Source organism: Mustelus asterias, unplaced genomic scaffold, assembly GCF_964213995.1.
Source record: "Mustelus asterias unplaced genomic scaffold, sMusAst1.hap1.1 HAP1_SCAFFOLD_2077, whole genome shotgun sequence".
In the NCBI taxonomy this organism is placed as follows: Eukaryota; Metazoa; Chordata; class Chondrichthyes; order Carcharhiniformes; family Triakidae; genus Mustelus; species Mustelus asterias.
The window spans coordinates 20,723-43,108 of record NW_027592022.1 but is presented as its reverse complement, the minus strand read 5'-3'; the positions used below and the strand labels follow the sequence as shown (position 1 = coordinate 43,108).

Genomic DNA, 22,386 nt, shown 5'->3' with positions numbered 1-22,386 from the left:
CACATACCATTAAGAGCGGCATGGAAGCACAGTGGTTAGCATTGCTGCCTCACAGTGCCAGGGACCCGGATTCAATTCCCAGCCTTGGGTCACTGTCTGTACAGAGTCTGCACCTTCTCCCAGTGTCTGAATGGGTTTCCTCCAAGTGCTCCGATTTCCACCCACAGGGTAAATATGTGGGATTACAGGGATAAGGCCTGGGTGGGATTGTCCTTGGTGCAGGCCTGGTGGGCCAAATGGCCTCCTTCTGCACTGTAGAGATTCTATGTGTGTGTGTATAACAGGATTTGATTTATTATTGTCACATGTATTGGGATACAGCGAAAAGTATTGTTTCTTGCGCGCTATACAGACAAAGCATACCGTTCATAGAGTACATGGGGGAGAAGGATTTGATTTGATTTGTCATATCTATTGGGATATAGTGAAAAGTATTGTTTCTTGTGCGTTATACAGACAAGGCATACTGTTCATAGAGTACATAGGGGAGAAGGAAAAGGGAAGGTGCAGAATATAATGTTATAGTCATAACTAGGGTGTAGGGAAAGATCAGCTTAATGTGAGGTAGGTCCATTCAAAAGTCTGATGGCAGCAGGGAAGAAGCTGTTCTCGAGTCGGTTGGTACGTGACCTCAGACTTTTGTATCTTGTTCCCAACAGAAGAAATTGGAAGAGAGAATGTCCGGGGTGCGTGGGGTCCTTGGTTATGCTGGCTGCTTTGCCGAGGCAGCGGGAAGACAGAGTCAAGGGATGGGAGGTTGGTTTGTGTGATGGATTGGGCTTCATTCACAACCCTTTGTAGTTTCTTGCGGTCTTGCAAGAATGCACAATTTCAGACTGTCACGGCAATTTAAACTGCATATAGGTGGATAAAGTGGTTAAGGTGGTATAGGGTATACTTGCCTTTATTTGCCGAGAAGTGACAAGGACACATTCGCTGCAAACAAAAGGAATTTGGCCAAGATAGGAGCCTTAATTGAATTATAAAGGAGCTTGCGGAGTCTGTGATTGCTTTCTCTATGGCAACGCCTCAGCCAATAAGAGGCAACTGGCCAACCAACCAGCACCCTTTTCTTGTGTCGTGGACACGATTGTGAGTGTTTGAAATTTGGTAATCGTCCTGATGAGTGAAAATGGAAAAGCTTCAACAACACATTCCTTTTGAGCGATGTGCCTATCCAATTTGGATAGAGATGTTTGGCCTACCCACAGGAAATCAAGCATTCCCTTTTTATTGGCCGGGGTGAATACTGATGCCAAACATTGGTTAAAGGGGTGCGGGGAAGCACGCACCATCCCTTGGCTCCTCACCTATGATGACTTGTCGGTCATCTACGATCATCATCTTGCTGTGGATGTAGATTAACTCTGAGACCAAGTTGCCGCTGAGCTCCGCGTGAGTCCGCAGTCCACCGAATGAGATGTAATTCACCCACTCATCCCCCACTGCGAAGGAGAAAGAGACAAGGTGAGGAGGGGCCTGCTTACGTTCAAGAGGCAGGAGAATTCACGGAGCGGCCAGCGGGCCACCTCCCCCCCCACCCCACTTCCCCGCGCACAGCAAGCTCCCAAAAACAGCAGTACCATAATGACCAATTTGCAGCGCCCTCAACGATGCGGGCAGAATTCGACCAATCATTGTTCCGATCAGCTGCCTGTCGTAGGAGATTTGGGTTTGGTGGATAGGTTCATTTACAAATGCGGCCACCAAACAATACCCAGCAGGGTCCCAAGTGAGAACACTTTTATGATATTCCTTCCCTCAATTTCAATTTGAGTAAAAATGTCCGAAAAGTAATCATCTGGGCCATTCAACCAGTGCTGTATTGGTGCGACCACAGACTAATTGTCCTCTTGTCGCAAGATCCCGCGCTCCAAGTGAACTTTGACCTGGGTTGCCTGACGCCAATGGGCAATATTCGAAATCCACCTTGGATCTGAGGGGGGGGGGGGGGGGGGGGGGGGGGTTTGGGGTCCTCTGCCTGTACTTGGTTTGATGTTCACCCTTCTGAAAACAAGGCAGATCCCAATCTAATGTTGCCTGTTTTAATCCTCCGCCCAGTTCACATGGTGAAGAAGGGAAAGGGTTAATTTTTTTTGTACTCAACGCATTTTGTACCTAAAAGGTTGAACTTTGTACCTGGAATGTATCACAAACATAACCCTTCCTTATGGCTAGTCTCTCCTTTGTTTATATTGCTCCTGGTAGTAGTATAAGCCATTTGTTCTTGGTTTCATCTTTTACTTTTAGTAGTATAAGCCATTTGTTCATGGTTCCCTCACTTGTTTCTATCATTCTAATAAAATAGACAGTTAAATATAGATGTTGGGTTGCAAGTCTTTCTTTCCCGTAGGGTTGTCTATGATTTAAACAAAGGAAGCAGCTACCAAATGGTAGAGTGTGAGAATGGCCATTTGAAGGAGGACTCCCACTGGGACAGCTGCAATCGCACACAGTCAATTCAAAGGAAAAGCCGCGGGAAGAGCGGGGGACCAGAGGTTGCATCTTGACTACAACTACCAAGAGAATTGTGCTTTATGACCCAAGGATACCAGATAGTCTCTAACCATGATCCAGAGACTATCAGAAGCTGTTAAAGGAACTATAATTTATGATCAAGGACTGTTAACTGGACTTTGCTTTATGACTTGTGTTGGGAACCCTGATGTATAAATGTCCACGCTTCTTGTGTTCAGAGACAACTTTGGCTTCCGCTTTCAAGGGGTCAGGTTCTCCCTCAAACTTGAGAGAATAAAGCCTGACTGTATTTTGACTCATACCAGCCTCAGAGGTATTTTTACCGACTTCACACGGTTTCAGGAAAGTTCCCTCATCAAACACTGAAGAGCACCCAACACACTCCTCACCAAACCAAATGGAGAATTTAGCACGGCCGATACATCCAACCAGCACGTCCCGTGGGAGGAAACCGGAGCGAAACCCACGCAGACACGGGGAGAACGTGCAGACTCTGCACAGACAGTGACCCAAGCTGGGAATCAAACCCTGGCCCCTGGCGCTGTGAGGCAGCAGTGCCAACCACTGTGCCACCGTGCCGCCTCTAATGTTAAATTATGTCAGACAAAACTCCATCTGGTTCACTCATGTCCCCTTTAGGGAAGGAAATCTGCCGTCCTTACCCGGTCTGGCCTACATGGGCAGCACGGTAGCACAGTGGTTAGCACTGCTGCCTCACAGCGCCAGGGACCCGGGTTCGATTCCCGGCTCGGGTCACTGTCTGTGCGGAGTCTGCACGTTCTCCCCGTGTCTGCGTGGGTTTCCTCCGGGTGCTCCAGTTTCCTCCCACAGTCCGAAAGACATGCTGGTTAGGGTGCATTGACCCGAATAGGCACCGGACTGTGGAGACTGGGGGATTTTCACAGTAACTTCATTGCAGTGTTAACGTAAGCCTCACTTGTAACTAATGAATAAACTTAATGGCCAATCGAGACACTCAGTTCAAGGGGCAATTAGGGGCAGGCAATAAATGCTGGATCCCAGCCAGCGACACCCACATCCCCTGGAAGGACTTGAAGAAACTTGTTGGGGATCAGCTGGACACTCACCAGGTATCTCTCCTGACTTTTACAGAGTTGTGCATGACGTGGTGAGATTGTCATAGCGATAGACAACAGGGGCAAAGATGTACTTACTGTGTTTTTTTAAACGTTCAACTATGGAATATTCGCCTCGGCATATGGACCTAGATACCGGAAAATTGAAAAGAAAAAGATTTGTAAAACTCAGGAAATAAAATGGAATTGTAATAGTTTCAATGTGGCCTTGCTCACCTCAACACCGCAATATCCTGTCTGAGGTCAACGGACTTCATGCTCCGGCCCTCGCCCACTCCGATTCCCGGGACGGTAAAATTCGGCCTATGTCTCTATACCCCGACACGGGGAGGCGATGGCCGAGTGGTATTATCGCTGGACTATTAATCCAGGAGCTCAGCTCATGTTCTGGGGACCCGGGTTCGAATCCCGCCACGGCCGATTCGAGTTTAAGTTTATTTATTGGTTCTCGAGGGAGATTGTAACACTGATTAAGAGGAAGAGAGAGTTGTATGAAAAGTACAGGCAGCAAGGAACAGATCAGATGCTCGAGGAGTATAAAAAGTGCAAGAAGCTAGTTAAGAGGGAAATCAGGAGGGCTAAAAGAAGGCATGAGGTTGCTTTGGCAGACAGAGTGAAGGAAAATCCAAAGAGCTTCTATAGGTATGTTAGAAGCAAAAGGATAGTGAGGGATAAAATTGGTCCTCTTGAAGACCAGAGTGGTAGACTGTGTATGGAACCAAAAGAGATGGGGGAGATACTAAATGGTTTTTTTGCATCCGTATTTAGTGAGGAAACGGGCATGGAATCTACGGAAATAGGGCAAACAGGTAGGGAGGTCATGGAACCTTTACAGATTAAAGGGGAGGAGGTGCTCGCTGTCTGGAGGCAAATCAGAGTGGATAAATCCCCAGGACCGGACAGGGTATTCCCACGGACCTTGAGGGAAACAAGTGTTGAACTTGCAGGGGCCCTGGCAGACATATTTAAAATGTCAGTATTTACGGGGGAGGTGCCGGATGATTGGAGGGTGGCTCATGTTGTTCCGTTGTTTAAAAAAGGTTCCAAACGAAATCCGGGAAATTATAGGCCAGTACGTTTGACGTCGGTGGTGGGCAAGTTATTGGAAGGTGTGATACGGGATAGGATCTACAAATATTTGGATAGACAGGGACTTATTAGGAAGAGTCAACATGGCTTTGTGCATGGTAGGTCACGTTTGACCAATCTATTAGAGTTTTTCGAGGAGGTTACCAGGGAAGTGGATGAAGGGAAGGCGGTGGATGTTGTCTACCTGGATTTCAGCAAGGCCTTTGACAAGGTCCCTCATGGGAGGTTAGTTAGGAAGGTTCAGTCGCTAGGTATACATGGGAGGTAGTAAATTGGATAAGACACTGGCTCAATGGAAGAAGCCAGAGAGTGGTTGTGGAGGATTGCTTCTCTGAGTGGAGGCCTGTGACTAGTGGTGTGCCGCAGGGATCGGTGTTGGGTCCATTGTTGTTTGTCATCTATATCAATGGTCTGGATGATAATGTGGTAAATTGGATCAGCAAGTTTGCTGATGATACAAAGATTGGAGGTGTAGTGGACAGTGAGGAAGGTTTTCAAAGCTTGCAGAGGGATTTGGACCAACTAGAAAAATGGGCTGAAAAATGGCAAATGGAATTTAACGCAGACAAGTGTGAGATATTGCACATTGGAAGGACAAACCAAAGTAGAACGTACAGGGTAAATAGTAGGACTCTGAAGAGTGCAGTTGAACAGAGGGATCTGGGAATACAGGTACAGAATTCCCTAAAAGTGACGTCACAGGTGGATAAGGTTGTAAAGAGTGCCTTTGGTACATTGGCCTTTATAAATCGGAGTATCGAGTATAAAAGTTGGAGTGTTATGGTAAGGTTATATAATAAGAAGTTTAACAACACCAGGTTAAAGTCCAACAGGTTTATTTGGTAGCAAAAGCCACACAAGCTTTCGAGGCTCTGAGCCCCTTCTTCAGGTGAGTGGGAATTCTGTTCACAAACAGAACTTATAAGACACAGACTCAATTTACATGAATAATGGTTGGAATGCGAATACTTACAACTAATCCAGTCTTTAAGAAACAAAACAATGGGAGTGGAGAGAGCATCAAGACAGGCTAAAAAGATGTGTATTGTCTCCAGACAAGACAGCCAGTGAAACTCTGCAGGTCCACGCAACTGTGGGAGTTACAAATAGTGTGACATAAATTCTGATTCTAGGATCGCATGATAAAGACTCAGGAGGAAAAAAGCAGAAATATTTATGTGAAATAGTGTGACATAAACCCAATATCCCGGTTGAGGCCGTCCTTGTGTGTGCGGAACCTGGCTATCAGTTTCTGCTCCGCGACTCTGCGCTGTCGTGTGTCGCGAAGGCCGCCTTGGAGAACGCTTACCCGAATATCAGAGGCCGAATGCCCGTGACCGCTGAAGTGCTCCCCAACAGGAAGCAACTTCCTGTTGGGGAGCACTTCAGCGGTCACGGGCATTCGGCCTCTGATATTCGGGTAAGCGTTCTCCAAGGCGGCCTTCGCGACACACGACAGCGCAGAGTCGCGGAGCAGAAACTGATAGCCAGGTTCCGCACACACAAGGACGGCCTCAACCGGGATATTGGGTTTATGTCACACTATTTCACATAAATATTTCTGCTTTTTTCCTCCTGAGTCTTTATCATGCGATCCTAGAATCAGAATTTATGTCACACTATTTGTAACTCCCACAGTTGCGTGGACCTGCAGAGTTTCACTGGCTGTCTTGTCTGGAGACAATACACATCTTTTTAGCCTGTCTTGATGCTCTCTCCACTCCCATTGTTTTGTTTCTTAAAGACTGGATTAGTTGTAAGTATTCGCATTCCAACCATTATTCATGTAAATTGAGTCTGTGTCTTATAAGTTCTGTTTGTGAACAGAATTCCCACTCACCTGAAGAAGGGGCTCAGAGCCTCGAAAGCTTGTGTGGCTTTTGCTACCAAATAAACCTGTTGGACTTTAACCTGGTGTTGTTAAACTTCTTACTGTGTTTACCCCAGTCCAACGCCGGCATCTCCACATCAAGGTTATATAAGGCATTGGTGAGGCTGAATTTGGAGTATTGTGTACAGTTTTGGTCACCTAGTTACAGGAAGGATGTAAATAAGGTTGAAAGAGTGCAGAGAAGGTTCACAAGGATGTTGCCGGGACTTGAGAAGCTGAGTTACAGAGAGAGATTGAATCGGTTGGGACTTTATTCCCTGGAGCGTAGAAGATTGAGGGGAGATTTGATAGAGGTGTATAAGATTTTGATGGGTATAGATAGACTGAATGCAAGCAGGCTTTTTCCGCTGAGGCTAGGGGAGAAAAAAACCAGAGGGCATGGGTTAAGGGTGAAAGGAGAAAAGTTTAAAGGGAATATTAGGGGGGGCTTCTTCACGCAGAGAGTGGTGGGAGTGTGGAATGAGCTGCCGGATAAAGTGGTAAATGCTTTTAACATTTAAGAAAAACTTGGACGGGTTCATGGATGAGAGGGGTGTGGAGGGATATGGTCCAAGTGCAGGTCAGTGGGACTAGGCAAAAAATGGTTCGGCACAGACAAGGGCCAAAAGGCCTGTTTCTGAGCTGTAATTTTCTATGGTTCTATTCGTGTCACAAGTAGGTTTACATTAACACTGCAATGAAGTTACTGTGAAAATCCCCCAGTCACCACACTCCGGCGCCTGTTCAGGTAACACTGAGGGAGAATTTAGCGCGGCCAATGCACCCTAACCAGCACGTCTTTCGGACTGAGGGGGGAAACCGGAGCACCCGGAGGAAACCCGCGCAGACACGGAGAGAACATACAAACTCCACATAGGCAGTGACTCAAGACCGGAATCGAATCCGGGTCTGTTAAGCAACAGCGTTAGCCACTGTGCCGCCATGCTACCCTTGTGGTGGAATTTGAATTAAGGCAAATTAAGCATAATTAAGGACTCCACACACCCCGGACATTCTCTCTTCCACCTTCTTCCTTGGGAAAAAGATACAAAAGTCTGAGATCATGAACCAACAGACTCAACAACAGCTTCTTCCCTGCTGCTGTCAGACTTTGAATGGACCTACCTTATATTAAACTGATCTTTCTCTACACCCTAGCTATGACTTTAACACTACATTCTGCACCCTCTCCTTTCCTTCTCTATGAATGGTATGAACAAAGAACAAAGAAAATTACAGCACAGGAACAGGCCCTTTGGCCCTCCAAGCCTGCACCGACCACGCTGCCTGACTGAACTAAAACCCCCTACCCTTCCGGGGACCATATCCCTCTATTCCCATCTCATTCATGTACTTGTCAAGATGCCCCTTAAAAATCACTACCATATCCGCTTCCACTACCTCCCCCAGCAACGAGTTCCAGGCACCCACACTCTCTGTGTAAAAAATCTGCCTCGTACATCTCCTTTAAACCTTGCCCCTCGCACCTTAAACCTTTGCCCCCCTAGTAATTGACTCTTCCACCCTGGGGAAAAAGCTTCTGACTATCCACTCTGTCCATGCCCCTCATAATCTTGTCGACTTCTATCAGGTCTCCCCTCAACCTCCGTCGCTCCAGTGAGAACAAACCAAGTTTCTCCAACCTCTCCTCATAGCTAATGCCCTCCATACCAGGCAACATCCTGGTATATCTTTTCTGTACCCTCTCCAAAGCCTCCACATCCTTCTGGTAGTGTGGCGACAGAATTGAACACTATATTCCAAGTGCGGCCTAACTAAGGTTCTATAAAGCTGCAACACGACTTGCCAATTTTTAAACTCAATGCCCCGGCCGATGAAGGCAAGCATGCCGTATGCCTTCTTGACTACCTTCTCCACCTGCATTGCCACTTTCAGTGACCTGTGTGCCTGTACACCCAGATCCCTCTGCCTATCAATACTCTTAAGGGTTGTCATTTATTGTATATTTCCTATCTGTATTAGACCTTCCAAAATGCATTACCTCATGTTTTGTCTGTATAGCGCGCAAGAAACAATACTTTTCACTGTATCCCAATACATGTGACAATAATAAATCAAATCCTTCTCCCCTATGTACTCTATGAACGGTATGCTTTGTCTGTATAGCGCGCAAGAAACAATACTTTTCACTGTATCCCAATACATGTGACAATAATAAATCAAATCCTTCTCCCCTATGTACTCTCTGAACGGTATGTTTTGTCTGTATAGCGCGCAAGAAACAATACTTTTCACTGTATCCCAATACATGTGACAATAATAAATCAAATCCTTCTCCCCTATGTACTCTGTGAACGGTATGTTTTGTCTGTATAGCGCGCAAGAAACAATACTTTTCACTGTATCCCAATACATGACTCCAGAGCCACAGCAATGTGGTTGACTCTCAACTGCCCTCCAAGGACAACTAGGGATGGGTAATAAATGCTGGCCCAGCCGGCGACGCCCATGTCCCATGAATGAATAAAAAGGATTAATTCTTCATTGATTTTCCCGTTTACCTGAATGTGAAGTGTAGGATGGTCTGGATGGAATTCCCACCACCAGTTGACATATCCCCTTGGAATCCGGGTAACAGTGGAAGCACGATGTAGACACGATATCTCTTCTTCGCTCTGTAGAAATCAGAAACACACACACACAAATCGATGGTCATTTGCAGCAAGGACTGTAATTAAATTATTGATAGTATTACAATACAACTTGGAACTATACAGCGAACCCTCAACTCAACACCAACCCCATTGATACTGGAATTTCAGTCAGAGTCCAAAAGCTTGCTCAGCGTCTGTTACCCCCTCCCTCATGGCCCCTTGTGAAAGGGAGAACCCGGACAGGTTAGTAAGCTCGGATTGTAGGGGCTGGAGGAGGTTACAGAGATAGGGAGGGTTGTAGGGGCTGGAGGAGGTTACAGAGATAGGGAGTTGTGGGGATGGAGGAGGTTACAGAGATAGGAAGGGTGTTAGGGGCTGGAGGAGGTTACAGAGGGAGGGAGGGGTGTAGGGGCCGGAGGAGGTTACAGAGATAGGGAGTTGTGGGGATGGAGGAGGTTACAGAGATAGGAAGGGTGTTAGGGGCTGGAGGAGGTTACAGAGGGAGGGAGGGGTGTAAGGGCTGGAGGAGGTTACAGAGATAGGGAGGGGTGTAGGGGCTGGAGGAGGTTACAGAGGGAGGGAAGGGTGTAGGGGCTGGAGGAGGTTACAGAGGGAGGGAGGGGTGTAGGGGCTGGAGGAGGTTACAGAGATAGGGAAGGGGAGGGAAGGGGGCTGGAGGAGGTTACAGAGATAGGGAGGGTTGTAGGGGCTTGATGCGCGTTATCAAACACGAGGCTAGATGCTCGGGAAATAAAAGGCTTTTATTTACTGTCATGAAGCAGCCAATAATTATATACACGATCCCAGACTGAAGGGGTCCCGGCCAGAGCAGGGACTTTTATACCTCTCCCAGGAGGCGGAGCCCGACTGGGATGTACCACAACACTACAGTACAAAGGTGTAACAACCCCACCCTAACCCCAACAGCAACAAGTAGCACAACCCAACAGTAACATATGTACATCCTTGTAGTACTGGCCAGACCCTGGCTCAGTACTATCCAGTGGGAACCAACGATGGTTCACCACAGGGCTGCAGGAGGTTACAGAGATAAGGAGGTCAGTAGACCCAAGGCGGAGTAAACTAGGTTTGAAATTGGCGTCAATATTAAGCCTTAAAGCCGGGGCTATTGGAGCTTCCCGAGTCCTGACCCTCAATGAACCCACGCACGACAATGGGAAGTCCTCCAGGCCACCTTCCCCCTGCTGGTGGGAGAGGGGACGGCAGGGAAAGGGGATGTCAAAAGCCTCACCTGTGCGCTTTGAGAATTCTTTCCACGATAACGTCTCCAACCTGGTTGTAGACGCTGCTTTCGTCTGCACAGGTGATGAAGAACTGATTCTGGGAGGAAGCAGAGAGAGAGAGAGAGAGAGAGACAGCAGGAGGTGAAACACAAACATGGAAAAGGGCCGCGGTAAGTAACAGATTCTCACCAAGCAGTTTGTGGCTATTGTTGTAGGCGAGCGGTAAAAATCCAAAGACTTCTTCCCCACCTTCCATACATGCTCAACTCTTCCCCCACAGCCCAATTCCTCATGGAATAAAATTTATTTATAGTGTCACAAGTAGGCTTACATTAACACTGCAATGAAGTTACGGTGAAAATCCCCCAGTCGCCACACTCCGGCGCCTGTTTGGGTAACACTGAGGGAGCATTTAGCCAATTTTTTAAAAAAAATTAATTCTTGGGACATGGGCGTCGCTGGCTGGGCCAGCATTTATTGCCCATCCCTAGTTGCCCTTAGAGGGCAGTTGAGAGTCAACCACATTGGCTGTGGCTCTGGAGTCACATGTAGGCCAGACCGGGGTAAGGACGGCAGATTTCCTTCCCGAAAGGAACCAGATGGGTTTTTCCGACAATGGGTCATCAGTAGATTCTTAATTCCAGGTTTTTTTTGTTGAATTCAAAATTCCACCATCTGCCGTGGCGGGGATTCGAACCCGGGTCCCTCAGAACATTGGCTGAGTTTCTGGATTAATAGTCTGGCGATAATACCACTCAGCCAAGGCCTCTCCAATGCACCCTAACCAGCACGTCTTTTGGACTGTGGGAGGAAACCGGATCACCCGGAGGAAACCGCACAGAGTCCGCGCGGACAGTCACCCAAGCTGGGAATCGAACCCCGGTCCCTGGCGTGGTGAGGCAGCAGTGCTAACCACTGTGCCACCGTGCCACCCCATTCATTCTCAAGCTGCAGATGTTGCTGGCTTGACCAACATTTATTGCCCATCCTTAATTGCCCCTTGGAAAGATGGTGAGGTGCCACCTTCTTGAACCGTTGCAGTCCCTGTTGCTAATCGTCCCCCCATGCTGATGCTATAGTTAAGAAAGCCCACCAACGCCTCTACTTTCTCAGTAGGCCAAGAAATTCCAGCATGTCCGCTACAACTCTCACCAACCTTTACAGATGCACCATAGAAAGCATTCTTTCTGGTTGTATCACAGCTTCTGCTCTGCCCAAGACCGCAAGAAACTACAAAGGGTCGTGAATGTAGCCCAATCCATCACGCAAACCAGCCTCCCATCCATTGACTCTGTCTACACTTCCCGCTGCCTCGGGAAAAGGAGCCAGCATAATCAAGGACCCCACACACCCCGGACATTCTCTCTTCCACCTTCTTCCGCTGGGAAAAAGATACAAAAGTCTGAGGTCACGTACCGACCGACTCAAGAACAGCTTCTTCCCTGCTGCTGTCGGACTTTTGAATGGACCTACCTTGTATTAAATTGATGTTTCTCTACACCCTAGCTATGACTGTAACACTACATTCTGCACTCTCTCCTTTCCTTCTCCCCTATGTACTCTATGAGCGGTATGCTTTGTCTGTATCGCGCCCAAGAAACAATACTTTTCACAATATCCCAATACACGTGACAATAGTAAATCAAATCAAATCCTTCTCCCCTATGTACTCTATGACTGGTATGCTTTCTCTGTATAGGGCTCAAGAAACATAGCGGCACGGTGGCACAGTGGTTAGCACTTCTGCCTCACAGCGCCAGGGATCTGGGTTCGATTCCCGGCTTGGGTCACTGACTGTGTGGAGTTCACACATTCTCCCCGTGTCTGTGTAGGTTTCCTCCGGGTGCTCCAGTTTCCTCCCACAGTCCAACGATGTGTGGGTTAGGTGGATTGGCCGTGTTAAATTGCCACTTATTGTCAGGGGGAGTAGCCAGGGTAAATGCTTGGGGTTATGGGGCCTGGTTGGGATTGTGGTCGGTGCAGACTCGATGGGCCAAATGGCCCCCCTTCTGCACTGTAGGGATTCTATCCTAACACTTTTCACTGTATCCCAATACATGTGACAATAAATCAAATCAAATCCTTCTACCCTATGTACTCTATGAACGGTATGCTTTGTCTGTAGAGCGCGCAAGAAACAATCCGTTTTATAATACAATATAAAATACAATAAATCAGTGTAACAATATTGATCTATTATCCCAATAATAAATCAAATCGAGTGTTAATTTCTGCGCAGTGGGAGCCCCGAATGCACCGATTAAATGGTTTCTACCTCAATGTACACGAAATGTTGGCTGTCTCGGATGGTGTGAAGGTAGGCATTGTAGATGGAATGTTCGCTCGATCCCGCAGACCAACATTCCACTGAGCGGAGCACCTGGAGGTAGAGATGGGAAAAAAAGGATTCAACATCCAGTTCTGAACTGACTCTGACTCTCCAAGCATGTTAGCAGCTGCGAATCCTTCCACCGCCAACGGGAGGACTCTCAAATCCGGAGGGTAAATCCTGTCTATTCTTTGGCGAGGATCGGTCACCGGTGTCTCAATCCCGATGGATCCATTCGGAGGAGGCCATTCAGCCCTTCAATGCTGTTCAGCCATGCGATTCGATTCCCTGCCGCAAATCCATCTACCCGCCACATGATCCTTAAACCCCCTCCCCCTTACGGGACAGAAAGCCTATCCATCTCAGCCGTGAACATTGCTTATTATCCTCTTCAGTCTCAGCAGCTTTCTTTGTGGACAGTGGGGAGGGGGCGTGGGGGGCAGATTTGGGAGTGAATGGCCAGGCTTGGACTTTAAGGGATCTGCTCACATGTTGTTCTGGACTACCTCCCCAGGCTCTTTGGCCCAACTTGTCCATGCCACCCAGTTTTTAAACTACAAAGCTAATCCCAATTGCCCGCGTTTGGCCCATATCCCTCTATACCCATCTTACCCATGTAATTGCCTAAATGCTTTTTAAAAGACAAAATTGTATCCATGGCCTCTACCACTACCTCTGGCAGCTTGTTCCAGACACTCACCACCCTCTGTGTGAAAACATTGCCCCTCTGGACACTTTTGTATCTCTCCCCTCTCACCTTAAACCTATGCCCTCTAGTTTTAGGCTCCCCTACCTTTGAGAAAAGATATTGACTATCTACCTTGTCTATGCTCCTCATTTTATAGACCTCTATAAGGTCACCCCTCAGCCTCCTACGCTCCAGAGAAAAAAGTCCCAGTCTATCCAGCCTCTCCTTACAACTCAATCCATCAAGTCCCAGTAGCGTCCTAGTAAATCTTTTCTGCACTCTTTCTAGTTTAATAATATCTTGTCTATAATTAGGGTGTCATGATGTGGAGATGCTGGCGTTGGGCTGGTGTAAACACAGTAAGAAGTTTAACAACACCAGGTTAAAGTCCAACAGGTTTATTTGGTAGCAAAAGGCTTTTGCTACCAAATAAACCTGTTGAACTTCAACCTGGTGTTGTTAAACTTCTTACTATAATAGGGTGACCAGAATTGCACACAGTATTCCAAGTGTGGTCTTACCAATGTCTTGTACAACTTCAACAAGACGTCCCAACTCTTGTATTCAATGTTCTGACCAATGAAACCAAGCCTCTGCCGTCCTTACCCGGTCTGGTCTACATGTGAGTCCAGAGCCAATGTGGCTGACTCTCAACTGCCCTCCGAAATGGCCGAGCGAGACGCTCGAGAAGGCAGCTCACCACCACCTTTTCCAGGGCAACCAGGGATGGGCAATAAATGCTGGCCCAGCCAGCGATGCCCATGACCCACAAACAATTTTTAAAAATACAGGAGCAGCAGATAAGCTTCACGGATGTTTCAGGTCTTCGCTACTCACCTGAAGATTAGCGGGAATGGAGCCGGGAATGACAAAGGGGAGCTTGTCAGCGGTGGTGTGAGATTTTGGCAGCAGGTAGGGGAAACACGCCGGCTTATACTTGGGCTTTACAATCTGAAAACCAAAAGTAATATCTTGGGTTACAACTTGTCCAAATTTCTTTTTTAAGCACATCTTCATCTCCAGGCACGCTGAATTGATAATGTCGATCTCCATCACTGCACTTTTACCATGGCCATTCCACCTAACCCGCACATCTTTGGTCAATAAGGGGCAATTTAAAAGTTTAAAGTTTATTTTTTATTGGTCACAAGTAAGACTTACATTAACACTGCAATGAAGTTACTGTGAAATTCCCCTAGTCACCACACTCCGGTGCCTCTTCAGGTCAATGTACCTAACCAGCACGTCTTTTGGACCGTGGGAGGAAACCGGAGCACCCGGAGGAAACCCACGCAGACACGGGTAGAACGTGCAAACTCCACACAGACAGTGACCCAAGCCGGGAATCGAACCCGGGTCCCTGGCGCTGTGAGGTGGCAGTGCTAGCCACTGTGCCACCCCCTTCACCTCACCTACATATCTTGGTACACTAAGGGGCAATTTAGCTGGCCAATGTACCTAACCCGCACATGTTTGGAGTGTGGGAGGAAACCGGAGCACCCGGAGGAAACCCACACGGAGACGGGGAGATGTGCAGACTCCACACAGACAGTGACCCAAGCCGGGAATTCATAGAATCTTAGTGCAAAAGGAGGCTTTATCATAGAAATCATAGAAACCCTACAGTGCAGAAAGAGGCCATTCAGCCCATCGAGTCTGCACCGACCACAATCCCACCCAGGCCATATCCCTACATATTTTTACCCACTAATCCCTCTAACCTATGTATCTCAGTACACTAAGGGGCAATTTGTTTTAGCATAGCCAATCAACCTAACCCGCACATCTTTGGACTGTGGGAGGAAACCGGAGTACCCGGAGGAAACCCACGCAGACACGAGGAGAATGTGCAAACTCCACACAGACAGTGACCCGGGCCGGGAATCGAACCCGGGTCCCTAGCGCTGTGAGGCAGCAGTGCTAACCCACTGTGCCATCTTGCCGCAACAAGACTGCAGGATAAGACTGAAGCACCTTGGGGAGACTGGGAACCATCGCAGGTCGATGACCCATCGGCATGATGGGTGACCAGAACTGTGCACAAATTTGGCTATGGACAATAGAATGTTGCAGGCATCAAAGGGCCCAAAGCTGGAGGACATGCAGGAGAACATTGCAACAACTGGTCTGGAAGTAACAAAGGCTTAAATAAACCACACACAAACCAGGGGGGGGCAATCCACCTAACCCGCACATCTTTGGACACTAAGGGGCAATTTAGCATGGCCAATCCACCTAACCCGCACATCTTTGGACACTAAGGGGCAATTTAGCATGGCCAATCCACCTAACCCGCACATCTTTGGACACTAAGGGGCAATTTAGCATGGCCAATCCACCTAACCTGCACATCTTTGGACACTAAGGGACAATTTAGCATGGCCAATCCACCTAACCTGCACATCTTTGGACACTAAGGGGCAATTTAACATGGCCAATCCACCTAACCTGCACATCTTTGGACACTAAGGGGCAATTTAGCATGGCCAATCCACCTAACCCGCACATCTTTACAGAAAAGCAAGCAAGCCCTCTGGGCGATGGAGGGGATACGGAATCACTCGCGCAGCTCAGAGTCAAATGGGACACAAAACAGTCAACGGCAAACTGCCTGATAAATATTTGGCCTTTCTGTTGCCGAAGCGATACGACCTTGGTGAAGTTCCATCGCTGTATGAAGTGCCGCGCCACATCCCGTGCCGCCCCTCCGTGGATGACCGCGCCGATGTCGCGCCACGGCATCCGTGGGGTTGAGTTCCGATCGATGAAATCTGCAGGCGGAGGGAGGAAGGATTCTTTACTGGCGTGAAGTGACACTTGCTCCGCGTAATCACATTTTTTGTGAATAAATTCCCCTTTTTGGTTCTTAGCCTGTCACTGCAAAGGTCAGCTGTGGCCCGAGTCGGAGGATCGTGGGGGTCGAGTCCCAGCTCACTGAACTGAGCGCCATCATGCGGGCTCAGTGCCATCCCTGAGGGAGTGGTACACCGCCTAACGGGACGTCAGGTTGAGGCCCCAGTAGGTTGACACAGAAGATCCCCTATTTGCAGAAGAACGAAGGATTTCTCTTCAGCGACTTGGTCAACATTTACCTCTCAAACAACATTGAAATTTTTAAAAAAACAGGGGTGACCTGGTCATGACCTCGCTGCATTTTGTGGGATCTTGCTATGCTCAAATTATCTAACTTGTTTGCTCACAAGAGTGCATTCATAGAATCCCTACAGTGCAGAAAGAGGCCACAGTCCCACCTCGGCCCTATTTTGGCAACCCACATATTTACCCTGCTAACCCCACGCCCCCGACACGAAGGAGCAACTTAGCATGGCCAATCCACCTAACGTCCACCTAATATCAGAAGGACATATTTTACACAGAGGGTGGTGGGGGCCTGGAATGCGCTGCCGGGCAAGGTGGTGGAGGCGGACACACTGGGAACGTTTAAGACTTATCTAGATAGCCACATGAACGGAGTGGGAATGGAGGGATACAAAAGAATGGTCTAGTTTGGACCAGAGAGCGGCACGGGCTTGGAGGGCCGAAGGGCCTGTTCCTGTGCTGTATTGTTCTTTGTCTTTGGAGCGTGGGAGGAAACCAGAGCACCCGGATGAAACTCACACAGACACAGGGAGAACGTGCAAACTCCGCACAGTGACCCGAGGCTGGGAATCGAACCCGGGTCCCTGGCGCTGTGAGACAGCAGTGCGAACCACTGTGCTAAGAATGCTGGGAGAATAGTCAAACTCTAGCCAATAGGAAGCTAACTTTACCTTCAAAAGGCTTGTCTAACTCCACCCAGTCCTTCTGAATGAAGTTAGAATAATCTTTCCCCAGCCAGATTTGTCCAGTGGCATTGCAGTCTGTGGTGTCCAGCTGGCACTGAGATTGGCACTCCTTCCGTTCCTCAACCCGGGCACCCCCGTCCTCCAGAGGTTTCTCCAGAGGTTCCGCCTCATTGGGATTACTCACCTGAGGGGAAGAAAATTGTCAATATTGCTTTATATGTGCGCGAGTGTGCTCCCGCGCGCGCGTCATCCCGAGTTCTGTGAGGAACATTCCAGACAAATGTGAGGTGTGGCATTTTGGAAGGTCTAACAAAGATAGGAAATATACAGTAAATGGCAGAACCCTTACGAGTATTGATAGGCAGAGGGATCTGGGTGTACAGGTACACAGGTCACTGAAAGTGGCAATGCAGGTGGAGAAGGTAGTCAAGAAGGCATACGGCATGCTTGCCTTCATCAGCCGGGGCATTGAGTTTAAAAATTGGCAAGTCATGTTGCAGCTTTATAGAACCTTAGTTAAGCTGCACTTGGAATATAGTGTTCAATTCTGATCGCCACACTACCAGAAGGATGTGGAGGCTTTGGAGAGGCTACAGAAGAGGTTTACCAGGATGTTGCCTGGTTTGGAGGGCATTAGCTATGAGGAGAGGTTGGAGAAACTTGGTTTGTTCTCACTGGAACGATGGAGGTTGAGGGGGCGACCTGATAGAAGTCTACAAGATTATGAGGGGCATGGACAGAGTGGATAGTCAGAAGCTTTTCCTCCAGGGTGGAAGAGTCAATTACTAGGGGACATAGATTTAAGGTGCGAGGGGCAAGGTTTAAAGGAGATGTACGAAGCAGATTTTTTATACAGAGGGAGGTGGGTGCCTGGAACTCGCTGCCGGGGGAGATAGTGGAAGCAGATACGGTCGTGACTTTGAAGGGGCGTCTTGACAAATACATGAATAGGATGAGAATGGAGGGACATGGTCCCAGAAGGGCAAGGGGTTTTAGTTCAGGCGGGCAGCATGGTCGGTGCAGGCTTGGAGGGCCGAAGGGCCTGTTCCTGTGCTGTAATTTTCTTTGAACTCACTCTCCCCTCTGTGTCAGGACTCAGACGTGTGAGCCTATAGTCTAGGCCGACACTCCCGGGGTATGGTGTAAACCCATACCCGACCTTGCCTTTCCCATGGCTACTATTAGAAGTAAGAAGTTTAACAACACCAGGTTAAAGTCCAACAGAAGTTGTTAAACTTCTTACTGTGTTTACCCCAGTCCAACGCCGGCATCTCCACATCATACTATTAGAAGGACAAATTTATTCTAAAACCGACATCGAAACGGGTTAATTTTGAATTCAGGCCCACTTATTAAGAGGACTTGTTCCGTCCTGCCCCTCTGATCAGTTTAAACAAATAAGATTCTAATCTGTCCTCAGCACTGAGCGAGGCGCCTTCCGCTCATTTTCCTCATTGCCGCTCATGATGAGGGTGATTGGGGGGGGGTTTAGTTTCAGTTTAAGGTTTGCCAGTGGATGCCCCCTCTCTCCCTGTGTAGTGGTAAGGCCCAACAATCCAGAGGCCCCGGCTAACTCTCCGGGGCCACGCGTTCAACTCCTGCCATGCCCGCTGGGAATTTAAATCAAATTAATAAAATCTGGAATTGAAAAGATCGTGGGGAAAAACGTTCGGGAAGGAAATCTGCCGTCCTTACCCGGTCTGGCCTACTTTCACTCCAGACCATAGAAGCCCTACAGTGCAGAAAGAGGCCATTCAGCCCATCGAGTCTGCACCGATTCTCCGAAAGAGCATCTTATCCTTCCCTCTGTCCTACCCCTATAACCCCACACATTTACCACGGCCAATCCACCTCAGCTACACATCTAAGGGTGGAATTTTACGAGATTTTCTACTAAAGTGTTCAGCTAGTCTGAAAACGGGAGAGTTCCAGATCCGTTTTTTGGGCGAGTTTTTACTCCCAGTCTCTGAAAAGATGGGCCGGTCAGTTTCCATCCAGAGAGGTTGGGGGCGAGGCTCAATTCACCAGACAGCCAGAAGAGGGAGGTATTGCGCACGTGCAGGTCTCAGATTCTGCACATGCGCATTATCAGTAGCAGGGAGCTGACGGACAAAGAGAGGGAGCTGTCAGGCCCCTGCTACTGCAGGCAGCCTCAAGTAGCAACCTTCGCCCCGCAATTGTGGGGGCCCACGGCCTGAGATACAACCCAGCCCTAACCACCCCCCTGGCTGCCCAGACCAATCGGGGACCCCCACCCTCCTCCACCAATCGCATGCAGAGTGGCAGCAGGCCCACCCCATTGGCCCCACTCCCATTGCCCCCACAGGCCTCACCTCCAGGCTCTGCCCCACGGCCTCCCCTATTGGCCCCACCACTGACCCAGATGCTAGGTTGGCACTGCCCAGGTTCCAGGTTGGCACTGCCAGTCTGGCACTGCCCAAAGGGGCACCCATGCCTTGCACACGGCCTCCCCGGGAAGGCCTCTGGCTCCACCGACGAGGCCCACACGACTGTTCCCCGTTCACGGAGAGCAAATGTTTTCCTCGCCGGAGAGAACCTCTCCCGGTGAGGCCGGAAAGGGAAGCGAGCCTGGAGGATTGACTCATTGCCGGGTTCACTAAACACATGGAAATCCACATCTGAATAAATTAACCAGCCTCGCGCCCATATCTGTCGAGGGGCTGACCACACTCGATATCCGGGTGTCGTAAAATTGGGTTGGTCACGGAAACCAGTGCCAACTGTACTAACCGCGTTCCGTCTGATTTTACAATACTTTCCTGCCGTAAAATGGGTACAAAGTGGCCATAAAATCCTGCCCTGAGGGACAATTTATCCTGGTCAATCCACCTAACCTACACATCTTTGGATTGTGGGAGGAAACCGGAGCACGCGGAGGAAACCCATGCAGACACGGGGAGAACGTGCAGTGACCCGAGGCCAGGAATTGAACCCGGGTCCCTGGTGCTGTGGGGCAGCAGTGCTAACCCACTGTGCCACCGTGCCACCCCAACTGATCCCAATCCGACCCTTGACGGCCAACTCAATCTTGGTCTTGCCAACTCTGCCCCCCCCCCATCCAGCGAATGCGCGCTACCAAGTGCAGAGGGTGGAGGCAGCTGCCCATACCTGGTCCGAGGCGTGATTGGCCGGCTGGGCAGTGCCCACGTCCGTCAGGCGGTACTCCTGGTCATCCCACCTCCCGTAGGCCAGGTCCAGCCCTCCGAGGAAGGCCACCGACTGATCGATCACTACCAGCTTCTCGTGGTGAGCCCAGAGCAGCACGGTGGATGAGACGTGGTCCGGGTGCCTCATCACCTGCTCCACAGCGAGCGAGAGAGAAAGTTACGCCGCTTCCAAATCGGAAAAAAAACAAGAACAGCCAATCCCATCTCAGTGGCCAATGAGTCTTAACAGCGTCTGACCAAACTGAGCCTTTAAGAACAGTCTCTGCTGGATGTTTCCGGCAGTCTTTGAAATTTTGTCGGTGCCATGTTGTCTGTAGCTGGTGTCCTCTATTGTTACTGAACTTCACTGCATTACTTCAGATTACAACCAACATAGAAACATAGAAAAACTACAGCACAAACAGGCCCTTCAGCCCACAAGTTGTGCCGAACATATCCCTACCTTCTGGACCTACCTATAACCCTCCATCCTATTAAGTCCCATGTACTCATCCAGGAGTCTCTTAAAAGACCCGATTGAGTTTGCCTCCACCACCACTGACGGCAGCCGATTCCACTCACACCCACCACCCTCTGTGTGAAAAACTTCCCCCTAACATCTCCCCTGTACCTACCCCCCCAGCACCTTAAACCTGTGTCCTCTCGTAGCAGACATTTCCACCCTGGGAAAAAGCCTCTGAGAGTCCACCCGATCTATGCCTCTCAACATCTTATATACCTCTATTAGGTCTCCTCTCATCCTACGTCTCTCCAAGGAGAAAAGACCGAGCTCACTCAGCCTATCCTCATAAGGCATGCCACTCAATCCAGGCAACATCCTTGTAAATCTCCTCTGCACCCTTTCAATCTTTTCCACATCCTTCCTATAGTGAGGCGACCAGAACTGAGCACAGTACTCCAAGTGGGGTCTGACGAGGGTCTTATATAGCTGCATCATTATCCCCGGACTCCTAAACTCAATCCCTCATGATATAATTGACATCATGTTGGTTGTGATCTGAACTAATGCAGTAAAATTTATTAGTGTCACAAGTCGGCTTACATTAACACTGCAATTAAGTTAGTGAAAATCAGCGTTCTGTTGTTTCAGTGTTTCCCTGGGTTGGAGAGTAGAGCTTGATTTTGGGGGGGGGGGGGGGGGGGTGGAATCGACAGGTCAGGTCATATGACTGGGGACAGCCAAACATTTCAGAGTGATTTCCAGCATAGTTTCGTTTGTCAGAAGCTGCTTGGAGCCGAGAGAAACAGTTGTCAAAATTGGTTCAAAAAAAATCACCCCACCTTCAACCAGGAAGGGGAATCAAAGGTCACAGGGAAAAGGCGGGAGAATGGGGTTGAGAAACACGTAGAAACATAGAAACTAGAAGCAGGAGGAGGCCATTCCGCCCTCCGAGCCTGCTCCGCCATTCATTTTGATCATAGCTGATCGAATTCAACACCCTAATCCTCCCCTTCCCCCCATATCCTTTGATCCCTTCAGCCCCAAGAGCCATATTTAATTTCTTCTTGAAGTCAGACAAATGTTTTGGCCTCAGCTACATTCTGTGGGAGTGAATTCCACACATTCACCACCCTCTGGGTGAAGAAATCTCTCCTCACCTCAGTCCGAAAAGGTTTACCCCCTTATCCTCAAACTATGACCCCCTAGTTCTGGACTCTCCCCACCATTGGGAACATTCTTTCTGAATCTACCCTGTCTAACCCTGTTAGAATTGTATAAGCTTCTACAAGATCCCCTCCCCACTCTGCTAAACTCCAGTGAATATAATCCTAACATGATCAAATGGTGGGGCAGACTCAATGGCCTAATTCCTCCCCCAAATCTTATGGTCTAACAACAGACAGGGGAGAGTTTTCCCCATCCCGCTCTCACGGGAATCGTAATGGGTGGGGGGAGTGGACAATGCAAAGGTCCGTTGACATCAGGTGGGATTATCTGGTTCTGGGGCGAGTGTGGCAGAAAACCCCGCCCACTGTGTCCAAGGAGGAGAAGATGGCGGCTG

General features: G+C 48.8%; 1 protein-coding gene across 1 annotated transcript in view; it reads right to left on the bottom strand.

Moving 5' to 3' along the window:
* LOC144489274 (phospholipase D1-like) overlaps positions 1 to 22,386 on the bottom strand; it is a gene marked incomplete at its 5' end in the record, with an annotated part of 46,850 nt that overhangs the window by 7,141 nt on the left and 17,323 nt on the right. The window contains 9 exons of the mRNA XM_078207141.1: positions 1,311 to 1,445; positions 3,654 to 3,703; positions 9,057 to 9,170; positions 10,402 to 10,490; positions 12,669 to 12,773; positions 14,248 to 14,361; positions 16,063 to 16,181; positions 17,181 to 17,379; positions 20,325 to 20,513. Of these exons, the coding sequence (XP_078063267.1) occupies positions 1,311 to 1,445; positions 3,654 to 3,703; positions 9,057 to 9,170; positions 10,402 to 10,490; positions 12,669 to 12,773; positions 14,248 to 14,361; positions 16,063 to 16,181; positions 17,181 to 17,379; positions 20,325 to 20,513 (1,114 nt within the window). The remainder of the gene's footprint in view (positions 1 to 1,310; positions 1,446 to 3,653; positions 3,704 to 9,056; positions 9,171 to 10,401; positions 10,491 to 12,668; positions 12,774 to 14,247; positions 14,362 to 16,062; positions 16,182 to 17,180; positions 17,380 to 20,324; positions 20,514 to 22,386) is intronic.